General features: G+C 39.3%; 1 protein-coding gene across 1 annotated transcript; it reads left to right on the top strand.

The window, feature by feature from the left end:
- The first annotated feature begins 11,847 nt into the window (after nt 1-11,847).
- On the top strand, nt 11,848-19,206 carry LOC139119084 (oncoprotein-induced transcript 3 protein-like). Its single transcript, XM_070682714.1, has 3 exons — nt 11,848-12,098; nt 14,947-15,366; nt 18,289-19,206. The coding sequence occupies exons 1-3, from the start codon at nt 12,020-12,022 to the stop codon at nt 18,510-18,512; spliced, it is 723 nt and encodes a 240-aa protein (XP_070538815.1). The 5' UTR covers nt 11,848-12,019; the 3' UTR covers nt 18,513-19,206.
- The last annotated feature ends 1,070 nt before the right edge of the window (nt 19,207-20,276 follow it).

The raw sequence follows: 20,276 nt of genomic DNA, 5'->3' as shown, positions 1-20,276 counted from the left end.
ACGGAAGTTATACTCGTAAAATGTATCAGAACAGGAAAGACGATAAGCTTAACTGCTTACAAAACTCACAGTTTCATTCAGGAGGTATCACTTCAACCTGGCATCAATAGCGGAACTACCGCTTAATCTACTGCATTTACATTTTCACCGGGGTTAATTTTGATGACTTTGTCGATATTTCCTTTCTTTGTATTATTTACAGATGTTCATGCAGTTATGACGTACTGGGCATAACAGTCTCAGTGCACTTACTTCTTACAACCAGTTTAAATCTTGAATCAGATTAAATGTTCATGTAAACGACATGGGACACCATCTTTCCACAAATGCAACATGCATAGCCAAGCCTCTGTATGGCGGTCGCTCAAAGGTCTAAGAAGAAGTAGGGGCTACCCAACGCACATACTTGGGCATTCGCCGCCCCTACCCCATACTTTGCATGACAAAGTCTTTCTATCGGCACGTGCATGCAAATTGATCTGCGGTGTCCAATCAGGTCCTTTAAATGTACTTCCATCCAAATTTACTGATCGAGATGTACATCGTCTCTTTTCACTGAGATTTCTAATCCTTCTGATGAAAGCAGTAAAGCCAGTTCCTCCTCTTTTGTTCCAAGTCTATAGCCTGTTTTGTGATATTTTGAAGTCTACGGAGTAGAGGCTGAAGAAAGAAACTCTGTAACGCTCACTGCTCGTTTTTACACTAGTATCTGCTTTTTTAAATCGACACAAGACATGGCTTCGAGTTTCGTCATCATCGGGTCAGTTTTACTTGTCGCATGCGTTGCAAGAACGGGTGATGCTGCTACCAAAGGTAACATTACCGAATTATATATATGTCGTTTTAAAAGCACGTTTTAATATTGTTCTGCTCAGACGCTGATACCTGGAATCATCGGGCAGGGGATGTCGGTGACAGTCGTTGTTTTTTGCGCCCGTAATACCAGGTACGAATCTCCTTAATACTCCCAACATTCACCTGCAGAGTTGAAGCCATAGTGTTGTGTTCGGTTCGTGCGCTGACAAAAAACGACAACATATCTTGGAAAGTCTTACAGAATGATGCATAGAACGACTTATTGAGGAAATACAACCGATTTCTAAAATCTGTTTTTCTCTTACAGTAACAAAGGTGATTTGAGTTTTCTAATTCTTAGGAACATGTTGGTGTAACAAGATCGCATAAAATTATTGGTCGGATGAATTATTAACATATTCCGAACTGCTGTCAGCTGCGACAGAACTATTACATTAAAACTCTTCCTTCGCCGTACTCAAATTATCGGCTATTCATATTTGCTATTAGAACTTTTCAAGAAGTTTTTGTTTTTGTTTTCTCTTGGTGTTATTGATTAAGCTTTTTTTTTTGCGGAGGAGGAGACAATGATATTTTGACAAGCTATTGATTCCAGGTATAAAGTTGCGTGAAGACGATTTTGTTTGTACCGGGTGGGGCAATCTGATATCAGATGTAGAGTACGCGGTATTCTCTTGCTGTCGCCTCTCACTACGACAGCAAGAGAATACCGCGTAATTTTAATCAGATTGGGGGTGGGGAGACGTCAAGCTGATGTGACATCACTTGTACTAGGGAGAAGTTTTGTCGCCATACGTCAATTTAAACACCAAGACGACCGTCTATGGCCTCATCGGTTTTAGAATAGCAGAAGATATGGTAGATTTACATAAACAGAATATCAACTTATAGAATAGACAATAGAGATCTCTACTGTCTTTTAGTGTAGGCTGTCAGTAAGATATTGTCAGTTTTATTTTCATCCTTTCAGCATTTTTTACAACCTTGCCTCGCCACTCCACGCTTGGGATTTTCCGTGCAGTGGAGTTCCTCCCGACACAAATTCACACTCTCCTTCATACTCAAATTGAAGAGCACGGAACTAGATGATGTTTTACGATTCACGAAATTTAACGTAAAGCGTACCGATACGTCACTAGGGGGAAGTCTCCATGGATAAACAAACGACAGCAAGTATTGTGAGGCTACGTTATAAGTAAACCGCTTCTTCCGTTTCATGCAGAATACACAGATACTTGCCACTATGTGAAATTATCATTTGTTGTTTGTGTAGTCTACGGCCCTTGGCGACGCGATTGTGATGTACCAAGGGGAACTTAGTGATAAGGTTGTTATTGTTGTTGTTGTTGTTGTTGTTGTTTCAAATGTTATTTGCCAATACATGTACAATCGAGGAGCAAAAAAATATTTTTATTGTTTTCGTTTTGCTTCAGTCATGCTATTGTCGTTGCAATTACATGCCATCATAGGAGTACAAAATACGATTGAACTTCCGGAGTCATATACATGGAGGAATTCGCAGCATTCGACTCTGTACACTCGGTACATGATCTGGGTTTACTCTGTTGCTATGGAAGTTAAATTTATTATTTTGTTATTTTATATGTAAGTATTTGCAATGACAGCAATATGATTGAAACACAACAGAGCCGTATTCTTCGACCAAATTAGCAAAGACGACATAAAGGTAAACATGAACATAAAACACAACTGGCAGCGCACATGGGTTTAGGGTTTCGTTCATTTAGTTTTTGCGATTCATCACAGTTAAAATTCGATTATTAGAGGAAGAGAATAATCAATGTGGGACTTGGATGGACAACGTGGCCAACGGGTATGTGTGAAGACAGTGTAGTGGAAATCAATATTTAATGCACTGAAACACTGAATGCTTTTGGAACAAATATTTTTATGACATGTCTTTGGGAACAAATATTTTAATGACATGTCAAGAACGAACAAAAATTATAGACCAGTTAACACTTTGAATATATTGGATAATCGGACATAGAATGTAAAATTAAAGAGAACATTCATTGATTAATACAGTGTTGGAAACTGGCCAAAATATTTGCCAGACATCAGGACTGGTAACTTTCAAAACTTGCCTGTCCTGCCAGAAAGTTGCCTGTCCTGAATTTTTGACAAATCCATTCATTCAAAAACACCAAACCATTAAGTATATAAAGGAAAATGAAGGCAACTCCACACATCGGCTCTACCAAGATTGTTTAGTATTACGATATGGTGAATAAAAGGATCATTGCATTTATTTTGTGTGGAATACATGGCGAGACACCGGTGAATCGATAGTGCTTTGACCCTAGTCATGTGATCTGGGTCCCCGGTAAACCGGTTTGTTGATTGAGTGATTCGTCTTAACAGTGTTTCGGAACCAAAAATGGGGTTCCTTCATCAGTCGCTCTCTTGTTTTGTATCCCCTCCGCTTGGTTGTGTGATGAAGTCATCTTCGTCCTCGAGGAGGAGAAGCCAGATTCGTTATTGAGAGAGTTAGCCACTATTGACTGACTCTATAATGAGCGGTCCGGTGTGTGGTGTCATATTATATATATATGACCCAGCATCGACCGGAGTTTCTGGACGCTTATAAGGATTTTTGTTTTAGGGCATATTTTGAGCGTTGCTAGTGCTCGTTATGTTAACAGTAAATGTTGTACTAATCTGACAACGATAACTTGTTTTAGGCATTTAAATCGATTAAGCGAACTTTTGGTTTTATGTCAATTTTTCATGGACTTTGTAATAGATTTCGGGTCGATATTGGTGCCTGCTTTCCGGTGTTTGAAAAGCATGTTGTGAAAGGCTGTTTCGAGAAATAAATCTTATTTCTCTGTGTTTAGCCATTCCCAGGTTTCATGGTTTCGTTAACAATATTTGCTGTAAACGGCCTTTGAAATCGGTTCGGTCTGAGGAGAGTATTGGTTTATTTAATTCATGCCGCCAACTTTGATTACTTATATGGCAGCTCTCTCAGTTTTTGATTTTCTTTGCCAGATGATGTTTTCTGTATTGCTCAGCAATCTTTTCAGTTTGGTTGATTGTAGTACCAATTCGATTACAGATTGCATCTTGGTTTTATACGATAAGTTGTGGCATAAAATGGAAACAAATTAAAAAAATTCAGTTTCCCCGTTGTTAAACCCGCTATCGTGAAACCTTTTAACTGTTTGAGTGATATTGGCAAAGTGTGTTTGAATTAACTCACCGGACTTTTCGGTTGTCGTTCCGGATATCGACGGAATGCTTACTCCTTCACATGTTGGTCAAAGATTCATAACGAGCTATGATTTTGTAAGAAGGATTTGTTTTAGATGCTCGTTTTATAGACCATGAAGAGTGTCGTTAGAAAACGACTCGAGGGTTGATCCCAGAAGTAAGCTCAGCTGCAGTGATTTTCAGTTCACTCTCCTGTGTTAATAGAGTCCTCCCTTATGTGCTCAGTTTAAGCGAGCAGGCCGTAGATACGGAGACATCGCTATCTGAGCTCGTCTCAGACTGGTTTGATGAGACTTTGAGCTTGTTCTATTTGTAGCAAGGCAGGAAGTGATTACTGGTTTGAGTATATTTACATTACGTCAACGTCAAAGTGGACCGTTATCTGATAGGTTAATTGGTTTCAGGCACTAAACTTTGATGAAGTTTATTTTGTCCCAATGGTTTCCGTGTAAGAGCCAAGGTTAAAATAAGTATATATTTTGTACACAAAGATAATGGTTGAAATGATCCATGTTTTTGCTGGTTTTTTACTGCGTTACCTATGAGGTAGTCGATGGATACCCGGAGGGTATTCTCGTGTTTGCTAGCCCTCGACTTAGATGACACATGGTCTTTCCATAAAATGGAGTATCCGTGCTTGTAAAGTGACCTAAGAAAGCACAGATATAACGTGTGAGATTTACTAGTATGAGCGACCTCCTGTTTACCCGTGTTTATATGTCCAGCTTGCATTGCGTTCCGGCGTCACACAGTTGCACAGTTTCAGTAGCATAAGCGCGTTGAAGTTGGACATATTGGTATATTGCATTTCGTTTATTTTACACAACATCAAGAAGCTGATCGATGAGATTACTGGGTATGCCGTATGGGCTACTATCGAGAGCCCGACACACGGACGTGGAAGTACAATTTTCCTCCCGTCCGACTGAAAAGTTACCCGTCTCGGACGGGAGGACGGGCGGTAGTTTCCAACGCTGATTAATAGTGACTAGGAATACCTATGTTATATATTGTTAACAAATTATAAAATAGGAGTCAGTCAACTAAACCTGGACCCAAGTTCATGTTCTCCAATCAACAAAAAAGGAAAGAATGATTATCGTACAATTTGCGTTGCAGTTTATATTGAGGTTTATTTTACTTCACACTAATGATGATTCAAATCCTGCTTACACCGGACCAGTGGCAAAGTGAGAGCAAGTTGGCTGGGGGGTCACACAGCTTATGATACACAAGATAGACCGATGTCTTAGAACATTAGGGGCTATTTATTACTAATAAAAGATGGCACAACAAAGGTCAAAGGTTTACCCCGTTGAATGCAAAGACTTTCTGAAAAAGATGAAAAATGACTACTGGCTACGAGGTAAAGCCTTGTAACCTAACTAAAACTAACTACTACAAAAGTACTACATCTACACAGAAAAATCCCCCTAGAAATTACAAAGCACGCAATCAACAAAAAGTTTACATAAACTCTCAAAATGTCAAACTTCCATTAAATTACAAACGTTCAGCATGAAAAAACTGAAAAGATAACAATACAAGGAAATTGTCTTATTAAGTCTAGAGTCGCAAACTTCTATAATTACATAAACCATCATGCAAACAGGTTTATTAGAAAATAGGGTTGGGAGGGAGGGAAATTCGAGCAGGGCTGCTGCTTCTGGTACAGTATAGCACCTGTAACCACAGGGCGTGGCAGGAATTATTAGTGTAGAAGTTATGAATATGATCAATAAATGTCTACTACCTTATGAGCTGCTAACGAGGTATTTGGTCAGGGCGATAAACCCCCGCGTCAGTGATCGGCAGAACAAATTAATGAAGGGGATTAGGGAGGGCAATTAACAGATATAGACTGTTTTCTTTGAAATACTATCCACAGATAGCTAGCGTAAAGTAATAGGCACACACTAGACACAGGTAAGGCTTGTATAATGAAAAATAGTTTAATACAAGATATTTATTGATCATATTCATAACTTCTACACTAATAATTCCTGCCACGCCCTGTGCTTCAACATGGAAATGAATGTAAAACTTTTTGTGATTCCCCTGAAAGCTACACCAGGATTTGAAACTAGTTAAATACTAACTATGCCTCAAATCCTGCTTACACTGGACCAAAGGCAAAGTGAGAGCAAGTTGGCTGGGGGTCACACAGCTTACGATACACAAGATAGACCGATGTCTTGGAACAGTAGGGGGTATTTATTACTAATAAAAGATGGCACTACAAAAGTCAAAGGTTTACCCCATTGAATGCAAAGGCTTTCTGAAAAAGATGAAAAGTGACTACTGGCTACGGGGTGAAGCCTTGTAACCTAACTAAAACTAACTACATGTACTACAAAAGTACTACATCTACACAGAAAAATCCCCAAGAACCAAGACACTTGATGTAGGGTGTAGTTTAGGCGGTAGGTAAATGAGCAGCAAACTGACCAATCGTTTGCAAATGAAGTGGAAGGGAGGGGTGCAGATATTGTCTGAAACAGTGACTCTTCCAATCACCTAACAATTTGATAAGCTCTGTTGGGATTCCACACTGCAAAGCCCAAGATGCACCACCTCGGCGAAAACTATGAGCAGAATACTGGTGAACATTTCCAACAATTGCGGACAGAATGCAAAGCAAACGTGATAGGTACAGAGTCAGGGTATTTGCTTCGTTTTTTAGCTCCTTTGCCTGTGGCATTTGAGTCAAATTTCACGTAAATTATTCCTTTCATTGGATTACGTTGGTCAATTTCTATATGAGTAATTTCACCAGTAGCTCCATTGACAAGGCCATCTGACATGTCTGTGTTTTTTTGTATGCATATATCTGGGAACTACAGCAATTTTTATTTCATCTCGAAGACCAGCTGTCTCATGTGGACTTTTATAAGTGACAACGACCTTTGCTCTCGATGTATGCAAGTCCTTTGTGGTGTCTTCTGCTGGAATTGTCAGCACTGTTAAACAATGACTTTTCAGTTATTTTTCATTACATTCCTCTACTTCTCTATTTGTTAAAAATAAAGAAACACAGTTCGCTGGGAGATGAGAGTTAGTTTCAAGACTTTTTAATTGCTCAATATCAGTTTTAGTGTGTTGACCTTATCGTAGTCTGGATAGCATATTTGCAAATTCTGGATCACTTTGCTGTCTCACAATTTCATGTAATTCATGTACTTTGCCATACAGATCCTGCCAAAATGCTGAGGTCCTTTTTGTTTGATATATAAAATACTTGCCTATCACCAACAGGGTTTAACTGTAATAAGTCACCAACAGCCAGTATAGAAACACCACCAAATGGACTGTTGTTTTCAAAGATGTCTTGTAATATCAAATTAAGTGTTGATATAGTTTGGGCACCAACCATAGATATTTCATCAATTATTATTATCTTCAATGCTACATATTTTGCTCTTAATGAGTTCAAAATTTGAGCGGGTGGCTTATGATATTCACTTGATTCACCATGTTTTTTGCAAGGGAGATGAAATGCACTGTGTAGAGTTGTTCCACCGATGTTCACAGCTGCTTTACCTGTAGATGCTGTCAAAACTATAGTAGGTGTGTCTGGACTTTCACCTTCACGACGTAGCTGGCGAATTGTACTTTGGAAAATGGCATGAACTGCATAGCTTTTACCTACTCCTGCTCCACCAGTAAGGAAGACATAAAAGGGATCAGGTAGTGAATTGCCTAGGATACTTCATATTCTACATGAAGTGCACAATGAAAAGATGAAATCATGTATCTTTCTCTGTTGGTCATTTAGACTTTGCACTATCTTGTAATGTTTTACATCAGCTAGTATCTTTGCCTGTAATGTCAGTGAACGTTTAGAATTCATTGACGTGGCGACATTGATTGGGTCAAACAGAAACTTGGTCTTCATCAAGGTTTGATAAGTCTAATAAGTCATACTCTGCATCATCAGATATCTGTCTGTCTCTACATTGTTCAGCCTCTGGTGGTGCTACTGAATCCCATAGTTCTTCATCAATGTCATCAGGATCTGGTGCATTTTCATATGCATCTTGTACCTCATCATTACATGGTTCAAATTTCTTTATTGTATCCTGGATAATGTCATGCACTCGTACAAACTTTGCTTCATAGCTGTTGTTAAGTTTCAGTTGGGATTCCTCTCGCCAAGGAAGGTACAAGATAAGTAATCTATGGTAATATTTTTCTGAATCTTTTTGCTTTGAGACATAATAGTAACGAATTACAATATTCTTTTGTCGTTTATATATCCATCCTAGGCCTTGCAGGAGCTTAAACTTTGTACTTGATTAAGGCTTTGCATTTTGTGCACTTTGTTCATCATCTCGGTGGTCAAAGGTGTTATCTACAGGATCATCAAAATCAGACATTTATCCATATGAAGTACTGTACATTGATGCAAACTCAGCCAGAGACAGGTCATCCATGGTATGGCCTGGCTGCATATTTATCTAGAATGTTTGGTACATAGACACTTTCATTATCATCATCCATTTCATCAAGTTCTGACACACTCTTTAATATTCTTGTTCTTTCTGCTTCATATCCTGTTGGTACATATCGAACTGTTGTGTTCGTCTGTCTCAGTGGTAAACCTACCAACCTTGCTATTGCTTCATGTTGTGACACTTCTCGACACCGTAAAAAAGTATTGCCAATACATTTCAGTTTGTCTGTTGTAGTGTTTGCTTCTTTGACTGCATTTCTCATGAGCTCTGACATTTCCCTTTCTGGTTAACACATGTATGAAGTAATGTATGCAATGCAGGCCCAAACATCAGTTATATACTGTATTTCCATGTTGGCTCATAGAGCCTTGAGTACGTATGGATTGTATGGATTGATACCGGTCTCTGATGGCTTTCGTTTCAAAACGACTGATGTGCGTTTAAGTGATAAAGTCAATGCTGAATGATAGTCTGTTTCAGAAACATTTGCCTCTGTGAGCAACTCACTCAAAGTAATCTCTGGTTGACTTTTTTCTAAAGTGTTCATGACCTTAGTCATAACCTTTTTAGCTTCTGAAATTGCTTTCTTTGATGTCTCTTTTCTAGCAATAAGAGTTTCTGGTGATGGTATTTTTTTAAAGTGGAATCTACATTCTAAGCCTTTTCTCTTTTTACAAGTTCTTGTATGATGGTGTGTTTGACGTGATATGACTAGGTCATGAAGTACTGGATCAGTGTCTTTGTCAGGAATAGCATATGAAATATATTTGTCTATAAATGATATGACATCTTCATCAGTATTTTTATCCAGGACTGGTGCATTTGGGACATGATCAGCAGCATGGAAATGTTTAGTGCCTCTCCTTTGCATTTCTTTTCTGATATCATAATTCAGAATTTGACCAATGAGATGTATATGTTTCTCCGTACCTTTCCAAATATATAATCAATATGTCTGACTGCTGTGACAGGATTTCTGGCTATCCAATTGCGTTTTGTCTGCCAGATCATTTGCCCTATCTCCTCTGATGTAAAGTGTTCACCATATTGTGTTGCAATGACTTGTACCAATTCAGGCCAATGGAAGTCAGCAGCACTGCCAGACAAGAAAAATGTGTATGGTCCAAACTGTCTTATCTTCGCAATCATGTCTTGTTGCATCTCTTTCCAATATTGGGGTGTGCCACGGATTTTTATAAATGATGCAAATAATTCATCATTTTTCAACATTAACCTAACATTGTCAGGATTCTTCAACTTTGCAACATTTAAATCCCCCATTCTTGTCTTTTTGAGTTGCATAGTGATGCTATTCTTTACATCAACCATTTCTGCCCGGTGTAAACACTGAAAAGTATATTCAGTACTTTCTGCAAATCGTGTGTCACTTGAAAGTAACCTTGCATTAATGTACTTTTTAACTGTCAGTCTTACTTCTCTTTCTTCAGTGAAGGTGTTAGTTCCTGATGGAAACAGTGTTGGAAATGTTATTGCTGTACTGCAGCTAATCATGCCAATATACACACACACGACGAAGTTGAGCTTTTCTCTTGGAGAAAAATTGAGCTTACACACTGATCCAGGGTTTATTAACTTCAGAAATAAAACCAGAATAAAAATCATCAGAAAATTACGGCAAGTATAAATCTTTAAACCCTACATTGGTACATAGTTTTGCGAGGAAGTTAAGAGACATCGACAGTTTCTCGTATTTCGCGAGAAGTGTGCGAAAATTACCTCTCCAGTCTGGATTGTTTTCAGACTAAGTGCGCACGCACAGAGATTCTATTCTGATACGTTTGTCACGAACTGCGATATCGGGAATTTTCGCTCACCAAAAACAGATAGTTTCATGAGTTTTCATTACATGAAGATAGATATTTCAAAGGACTTCATTTTTAGAAATCAACTTGAAACTGGTCTACAAGTAATGGACAAGCAGACTGATAAAAATTGCCCTAAAACTGTCTAAATATCATAACAGAGTAAATTGAAGGATTAAACTCCAGTAGCGACCGTGGCGTCGATGGTGAATTGATCGCGAAATTTAAGCAACATTCTCTGGCAGACTGTCGCATAGATGGTGGGATGAACGCCATGCAGCATAAAACGGGCGTACGCCTAAGAAAAGCCAAGCGGCTAGGGGGCTACTCTACTTACATGTATGTGTGACGGAAGTTATACGAGTAAAATATATCAGAACAGGAAAGACGATAACTGCTTACAAAACTCATAGTCTCATTCAGGAGGTATCACTTCAACTTGGCATCAAAAGGGGAACTACCGCTTAATCTACTGCATTCACTTTTTCACCGGGGTTAATTTTGATGAACTTCTTACAACCAGTTTAAATCTGGAATCAGATTAAATGTTCATGTAAACGACATGGGACACCATCTTTCCTCAAATGCAACATGCATAGCCAAGCCTCTGTATGGCGGTCGCTCAAAGGTCTAAGAAGAAGTAGGGGCTACCACAGAGTAAGATACACAGAGTGGCAACACCTATTGTTTAAGGCGTGAAGCGGTTACGTAAGCAATCCATGTTTGCCTCGCCTCACGAAGCTCTTGGCTCTCTTTTCCGAAGAGTGCCGACCATGCACCCTTCGGTAATTTTCGGATTTTCACCAATTGTTAAGCGAAAGTATGTTCGACAAAGTTTGTGTTGTTGTTGTCGTGTGGTGCTGATCGGAATTGATGTGCTGGCAAAAACGGGAATGTTTTGAGCTTCAGGAAAGTGGGTTTTACCGTTTTAAAAATTCCTCTCATATTTTTATGAATATATAATGAGTGTGTTTGAACCAAATTTGAAAGTCTTTTATCGATACTGTCTGGTTTTACTCAATGGCTTACGGTCAGTCATACCGTCTTTACACGGGCGTCAAGAAAGGACATGTTTATGAAACTGCTGGCGTGTTATGTTTTGATTGGCGTGAAGCAGTGTTTCTGGCCTGAGAGCTCACAAAGTAACTATGGTTGCTACGCGACTGGCAGTACGATGCCATCTCGTCGTATGTTTCGCATAATCTCGTGTAATTATCAACCACAAACAAAGCATCCAAAAAGTTTAACACCTTTGAAGCTCATTTTAATATGAAAAGCCAATAGTCTACCGAGACGACCATGGAACAAAAGGCATGCAAGTGTTGCCACTCTGTGTATGATACTCTGTGGTGCTACCCAACGCACATACTTGGGCATTCGCCGCCCCTACCCCATACTTTGCATGACAAAGTCTTTCTATCGGCACGTGCATGCAAATCAATCTGCAGTGTCCAATCAGGTCCTTTAAATGTACTTCCATCCAAATTTACTGGTCTAAATGTACATCGTCTCTTTTCACTGAGATTTCTAATCCTTCTGATGAAAGCAGTAAAGCAAGTTCCTCCTCTTTTTTTCCAAGTCTATAGCCTGTTTGTGATTTTTCTTCATGTTGACAGAGTAAGAGGGAAACTCTGTACCACTCACTGCTCGTTTTGACGCTAGTATCTGCTTTTTAAATCGACACAAGACATGGCTTTGAGTTTCGTCATCATCGGGTCAGTTTTACTTGTCGCATGCGTGGCAGGAACGGGTGATGCAGCTATCACAGGTAACATTACCGAATTATACATATGTCGTTTTAAAAGCACGTTTTAATATTGTTCTACTAAAACTATTAAGTGAACGCTGATACCTGGAATCATCGGGCAGGGGATGTCGATGACAGTCGTTGTTTTTGCGCCCGTAATACCAGGTATGAATCTCCGTAATACTCCTCAACCTGGAGAGTTGAAGCCATAGTTTTGTGTTCGGTTAGTGCGCTGACAAAAAAAACGACAACATATCTTGAAAAGTCTTACAGAATGATGCAGAGAACGACTTAATGAGGAAATACAACCGATTTCTAAAATCTGTTTTTGTCTTACAGTAAAAAGGTGATTTGAGTTTTCTATTTCTTAGGAACATTTTGGTGTGACAAGATCGCATAAAATCATTTGTCGCAGGAATTATAAACATATTCCGAACAGCTATCAGCTGCGACAGAACACCCTCTAAATTAAAACTCTCCGGCTTGCGGTACACAAATTATCGGACATTCATTTTTGCTAAATTTTTCAAGAAGTATTTTTTTGTTTAAATTTTCTCTAGGTGTTATTCATTTGGCTTTTTTGGGGGGGGGGGACAATGGTGTTTTGACAATCTATTGGTTCCAGGTATAAAGTGGCATGAAGACGATTTTTTTGCACGGGGTTGGGGGGGACGTCAAGCTGATGTGACATCGCCAGTAGGGAGAAGTTTTGTCGCCATACGTCAATTTAAAAACCAAGACGCCCGTCTGTAGCCTAATTGGTTTTAGAATAACAGAAGATATGGTAGATTTACATAAAAAGAATATCAACTTAAATATCATTATCAATCATAGAATAGACAGTAGAGATCTCTACTGTCTTTTAGTGTAGGCTGTCAGTAAGATATTGTTAGTCTTCATTTCATCTTTTCAGTATTGTTGAATATAGTCAGTAGTTACAACCATGTTGCCTCGCCATGGGATTTTCCATGCAGTGGAGTTCCTCCCGACACAAATTCACACTCTCCTTCCTATTCAAATTGAGGTGCACGGAACTAGATGATGTTTTAGAGTTCACAAAATCTGCCACAGAGCGTACCGATACGTCACTAGGGGGAAGTCTCCATGGATAAACAAGTGACAGCAAGTATTGTGAGGCTACGTTATAAGTAAACCACTTCTTCCGTTTCATGCAGAATACATAGATACTTGCCACTAAGTGAAATTATCATTTGTTCTTTGTGTAGTCCACGGCCCTTGGCGACGCGATTGTGATGTACCAAGGGGGAACTTAGTAATAGGTTATTGTTGTTGCTGTTGTTGTTGTCGTCGTCGTCGTCGTCATCGCCGACGTTGTTTATGTTTCAATTGTTATTTGCCAATACAATGGAGGAGCAAAAAATATTTTGTTTTTTGTTTGTTTTTGCTTGAGTCATACTGTTGTCGTTGCATTTACAATTATAGGAGTACAAAAAAAATTGAGGTACCAGAGTCATATACATGGAGGAATGCAGCATTCGACTCTGTACACTCGGTACATGATCTGGGTTTACTCTGTTGCTATGGAAGTTAAATTTATCATTTGTTACTTTATATGTAAGTATTTGCAATGACAGCAATATGATTGAAACACAATAGAGAAGTATTCTTCAACCAAATTAGCAAAGACAACATAAATTTAAACATGAATATAAATAACCGCTCATGTGTTGTGGGTTTCGAATTCGTTCATTTAGTTTTCGTTGAGTCATCACAGTCAAAATTCGATTATTAGAGGAAGAGAATAAAATTATATTACCATGCCCTGTCCATGGCATTTTAATTGGTCGAGCCGAACCACGTGACTGACTACAAATACACAGCAGTATTAGTTTGTTTACCGGCCCGTGAATATGAGTACCTATAATATAATAACTTTACAACCAAAACGTAAATTGTGATTTGTACAAAGATCGTAATCAACCACAAAACAAAATGAAGCACTTGTGAACAAAGTTTAGAAACTTTTTTCCAAAAAATCTTCGGATTTGCAAAATTTTTATAGTGCGCGTAACAGTGCGTCGCGTGTTGCACAAGTTCTGGGTCCCAGTTGACTTTTGCGTGGGAAATTTTCGTAAATTTTGACGGTTTTCTTGGGTTCGTTGATAATATAATGGAAATAACAGACTCCGCCCTGACCATTAACGTTTATTTACGGGCTCAGGCGAGAGGAAAGCCAAAATTAACTGGCTCGTCAAGCCTCGCCCGTTAACTTTACTCTCGCCCTCGTCCAGGCCAAAAAGAAAAAAAATAGTGCTTTTCCGATAACATGGTTTTCAAAAATAGGGTGCGTAGGTAGGTAGGCAGGGATTTTTTTTCCAAAATGTTTTTATTTTTTTAATACAATAACGCATTTTTTCAGGGGTTCAGGGCTATCAAACACTGGCCACAACATTTCCAGAAAAACATATCATAGCATATAAGGGAAGAAAAACATAAAAGACATCCTCGATCAAGCAAATATCAAACGCGAGGTAACGAACGTGTGATTTTGCGGGTTTTTTCTTTCCTGTTTTTACCTCCACGTTTACGTAGCTCTAAAAAGTCTAGGGTCGGCGGCTAGAAAATAGCATAGGTTGGGTTAGCGGAACAGCACAATTTTTTTGGCCCCATAAATAAACGTTGATGGTCAGGGCGTCGCCCATTCTTTCCTATATTGTATATTGCAACATGGGTATACCTACCAAAAGTCAAGAAAAAGTACCGTTAAAACATTATTTTACATTATTTTTCTTTTTTAATCAAACTTAACATTAAATGACTCAGCAAAAACTAAATGCGGCGAAACCCAAAATACATGAGCGGGTGTTATAAACGACAGATTACAAATGACTGCTCCCGTCTTTTGTAGTTCCGAGACAGCAAGACACCTTGAATCCATGCAGAAGTTACGGTACTCTCGATCAACCAGACAGAAACGTCAACTACAAATACGAAGCGAAAACACGAACCGTGGCAAACGCCGACAGTTACCGATGTGACACGGGAGCAGCTTTCGCCGCGAGTTGGTACCGCTTCCGTTCGCCTGCTGGCAATCGACTGTCAACCAACATCGCCGTCAGCGGCACTTTGAACGCGGACGGGTCTTGCGGAACAGAGTACGGTTTTTACCTGGATGGTAACCACCCCCTGGTAGAGGAGGGCGTTGTGTGGAGGAGGGCGTGCACAGAGAAGTGTTCCCAGTCCATCGACATCCAAGTTAAGAACTGTAGTGGTTTCTACGTGTATCACTTGACGGAGATAGATTTCTGTTGTGGCGCTTACTGTGCAGGTAAACTTTTACGCATTCAATCATATCTAGAGCGGATCGTGCGTTGTAAGGGACTGGTCAGTTTCTTCAGCCTGGCGGGTCACCCTGTTTTCGACTTTGGTGATGAGGGAGGGTCACCATGTCTTTGAAATGTTCAGGGGATGGGGTTGTCAGTGTGTTTTTGAATTAAGACACGGGCTCATACTTGCATAAAATGCATCATACCAGCCACGAATTGCATCATTCAGTTAAATAGCATTATTCAGTTACAGTTTTCGCATACTCATCATTATGAAATCTGAAATTGATATACACAGCGTAACAAAAACCTGATTGGTAAGGACGCGTTCTACTTTGTTAATCCTATTGGTAGTGGTAGTTTCCTTTATAAAATTTCTGAACCCATCATAAAAGGTAACAGGAAAACTCACAGAAAAATTCATATTCAATACCTTGGAAGCTGGTTCAATGGCAATTTTTAAAATAAAGTGTTTCAGCTTGTTTGCTAACTTTGGCTGGGTTGGTGGAGGTAACCCTGTTTTTGAAAGTTGGAATAGGGGGTCAGCCACTTTTTGATGTTCGCAAAAATAATGCACCCCAGCCCGAAGAAACTGACCAGACCCTTAATATATGTAAGCCATGCACAAAGCGATTACAGTGCACATGGCTGGCTGATAAAGAGTGTCATATCCGAACGCTTCCGTGACTAGCTGCAGTACAGCATAACTCAAAGTTTTGCCTGGGGTTGTAGGTCGGACGGTAAAAGCAGGGTTGACCTTGGCAACACATCGAACCACTGACACTGTACTGCTGGCTACGTCACCTCAGATTTGCTGCAGTCCAGTAGCTCAAGATTTTACCTGAAGGTGTGGGTTGGACGTCCAACTAACAACCCCAGGCAAAACCTCGAGCTACTGTTCTGCAACCACACCTTCAGTAGACATGCACGGTCGTTTGTTTCGACGGGACTTTCCCTCAAATACGCTATGCCGACATAATTAAGCTGTGCAGACCGGACGATGTGCGAATGTGTGAATGTGATGATAGAAGATCTCTTTTCGTACCTTTCGTGGTTTTGGCCTCTAACCTTAACATGACAACTCCCCAAAGTGACTCTCAAACATACATGCAAGCAACAAAGCAAATAAAAACACGCAGGAGTAATTTCTATTTCTGAGTCTCCTTGAAAACTGTCACCAGCGAAAATCAACTGTGTCATTTGATATGATTTTACTTCTGAAATAATCCAAAGCGTTATACAGGCTCTCGACGAGGCATAAAGCGTTGTTAGAATAGCTGCGACTGGTTTTGTTGCCATCTACGTTGTAAATTTGGACCACCACATTGCACTGTATTAAATGATAAATTCAAGATTAGTTCGATAGTTGACTCAAAAGATAAGTTTTGCAGCAAATGACGCTGTTAGTACGATTAATGAACCTCGACCCGATGACGACGGCGACAATGATTATGGCAATGACGACGACGACGATATTGACGGTGCTATTGACACGATTGGAACTAATTTGGGATAATTGGATTTTCATATTTTTAAAATGTCTCAAAAGTGTTAGGTGCTCTATAGCTGATTGTTGCAATATTACAAATTACTCATAAAACAAGTGTATAACTTAAAAAGAAAAGCAGATGAGCTTACATTTGCAGATTAAACAGACATTACTTCACCATCCAATTATCCCAAATTAGTTCTAATCGTGTTTTGATGATGATGATGATGATGATGATGATGATGATGAAAATGATGACGATAATGATGATGATAATGATGACGATATGACGTATAACCATTTGTATGGCATATTTGTAATTTTTTTGCAAAGTGAGGACACACAATTGACGTTTAGCAGAATATTTTAGTTATTGTATATAATTGTACATAGCAATAGCGGCTCATTGAATTTTGGTGGAGGCGGACGGTGAACGTTAACGTCAGCCTTTACATGTACGAATCCTTCACGTTCCTGCCCTATCGAAACGAACAGAACAAGTATGTATATTTTACAAGGCAGGGACTTGCGGATTGAGGGAGCTTGAGTAAAGGCATAAAGTGTACAGATGATCGATGTTTTGTATCGCAGACGAGGCGGAAACATTTTCCTGTGGTGTATGGTCTATTCTTGTTCGCCCAGGTGTCACGATCATAACCACATTGTCTACTTTGTATTGTCGGCAGACAATCAATTGTTGTGTGAATAATACTTCTGGAGACGAGCTCTTCCTCATTTCTCACCCCTCACTTCTCTCATCTTTGTGTTCACGACCTTCATATCATGGTTCGTCACTGGGTGTTTTCGATCTAAACCCGATTTTGTTGTCAAAATTATACCTTATATCGACACCTATTCTGCTTCGTAATGATTGATCGTGACTTAAGTCATGCGTACAAAAATCGGTTCCGCAATACGATTAATTTTTGCCTTTTGATTTCAATCGATTTCAATGGATTCGTGGTCCTTCTTCTCGTTTATCTCGAGGAAAATCTAATTTTGTTGACGTGTTTTATTGTTCAAATGTTGAAGTGACATTTAGAATGCCGAGCCTAAGCAGGTAAGAATGTGTCGCTTGCTCGTGGTGTTATTTTATGGCTTTTCTCATCGAACGAAATCGTTCCATCCTTGTCTGATCGCCCATGCGACAAGCAAATTTACTTATTATAATTAACACCACGGCATGTTTGTACTGTATGTAAGCTTATGTACAACATGTATGTATGTATGTATGTATGTATGTATGTATGTATGTATGTATGTATGTATGTATGTATGTATGTATGTATGTATGTATGTGTATCTAAGTATCTATACGTATGTATCTATAGGTCTATATCTAATAGTATCTAATAGATGTATCTATCTATTTGTTTATGAGCGTTGGGTTGTATACAGTATAGTCCATTACATTATTGTCACGTTGTCGTTGCAGAAAATGATCCCTCAGACATTGGTAATGACGATGGACATCCTGATAATGAGGGCGATGGAAGCAAAGATCATTCCGACAAGCGCGTGCGTGATGACGGAAAATCAACCTCGAAACCACTCGAATGGAAATACGTGTGCATCGGTCTTGTCGCCGGCGTTGTCGTCATATTTGCCTTGAGCTTCGCCATGTATAAAGTATTCTACGGACCAAAATCGTTGGTGTGAATGGGCACCGTTTCACACTGAACGTCACCCGCCTGTATCATAGAAATTTAAATTCCTCGATATGGTAACTGGACACTGACAAATACACAGGACTCTAACAAATGGCGACGAGGGTTTGTGGGAATACTTTTAGGACTACTTATTGTCTTTTGTAAGGGGAAGAGAGGACTGATAAAATGAGCATGAAATTTTAAAAAGCAGCGAAATTTGTCGTCGAAAGAATGGGTGGTGTTCATCCACGTAAATCGGATTTCTTGTGCTAATTTGTTATAAGGGTCACATAAGGGATTTTTTAGATATTACCACAAAATTGTATTCTTCTGATAAGTACTATAGTATTGTGAAATAAACAAGGAAACTTCGCAGGACAAGAACGACAAACATGTTAAATTACACGGAGAGTATTTTTTGCCGCAAGGTGTCTTTGTTGTTGACCGTTGTTTGCTAGTTTGTTCGTCGTTTCAACCACAGTGGCTTGTGGCTAGGTACATGCGATGAAAATTACAGGGGCCTTCGTCGTGTACCTAACCACAAGCGACTGTGGTTTTAACGTTGTTGGCCATCAATATTGGTGTGTAATTTGTGTGCTAGGTGCGACCATTGTTTTTCAGAAACCCTTTTTCGTTAAAGTAGACTTGTCCTAAGTCTATGGGCTTGATTGTGTCATAATAAAATATCTAGATTTTTCCGCAAAGTTTGTCTCGAGTTTGAATGTAGCGTGGGTTGGAATTCAGATCGATTGGTGTGATCGTGTAAGCCACAGACAGTGGAGACGACTTCCCCTCCACTGTCTATGCCAGTCTATTTACATGTAAAGAAACTTCAACGAAAGGTGTTTTCAGTGTTTCGGGTTGGATTTTAAAGAATCAGGCGGAAAAAAAAATTGCCGGGAAGTGAAAGCTGTTCGCATCTCCTCTACCACCATGCTTTAAAATAAAACTTCTTTTCCCACCAAATGTTTCCCCTTTCCCCTCTCGGAGCCAAAACTCCCGGTGCATCCCTCACCGCAAAAAAACTCCCCATAACAAGAGATCCCCCACTGCCCTCTTACTTGCAATGATTTCGTCCGTCCCACTAAAAAGTGCAATCTTTCAGATTCGCAGTGACTTATACTTTGTACCCAAAAATTTCGTTCTCGTCCTGAGCTGAAGCTCTATGGTGTAAGCAGCGACAACCATTGTGATATGACAAAAATCACAAAAATTATACGCCTGACTCATAGGCACCCGTGAGTTGGGTTGTACACAGCAGCTGACACAGTAAGTGAGGCTACCCACAATTCCCCTTGATTTGTTCACTCATACATTTTTTGCTAAAGGCTTCTTCAAATTCACTTACAATTTAAGTTTAGGATTATTTGCTAAAACTATGTTCCAAAATTATTGATTATATTTAAAATTCAAGAGTAAATTGAATGAGAAGTCGATTGTTTGAGGTGCTAAAAATTGCACACTTTTCAAGATAAAGTTATCAGCAACTAAATGGTCTCGTCATACCACCTGTCAGACATGCAAATTTCCTTCGTAAGAACATTAAAAAAATCAATACTCTCTTTTGCCCACACAGATGCGATTCCCTTAGTTTCCTTGAAAATATTGTGTATGGCTGTCAAAAATCTATGTCGACAAAATTACAAAATTGCTATCTCCTCCGCGGAAAAGGGGTTGATCTTCTCATTATTCACAGTGAGGAATCAGAAAATTATGATTATCAGAACTATGTTGCCAGAATTTTGAAATATGGACCGAGTTGTTCTGTGTACAG

Source organism: Ptychodera flava, chromosome 19, assembly GCF_041260155.1.
Source record: "Ptychodera flava strain L36383 chromosome 19, AS_Pfla_20210202, whole genome shotgun sequence".
Classification (NCBI taxonomy): domain Eukaryota; kingdom Metazoa; phylum Hemichordata; class Enteropneusta; family Ptychoderidae; genus Ptychodera; species Ptychodera flava.
This window is presented reverse-complemented; position numbering and strand designations above follow the sequence as displayed.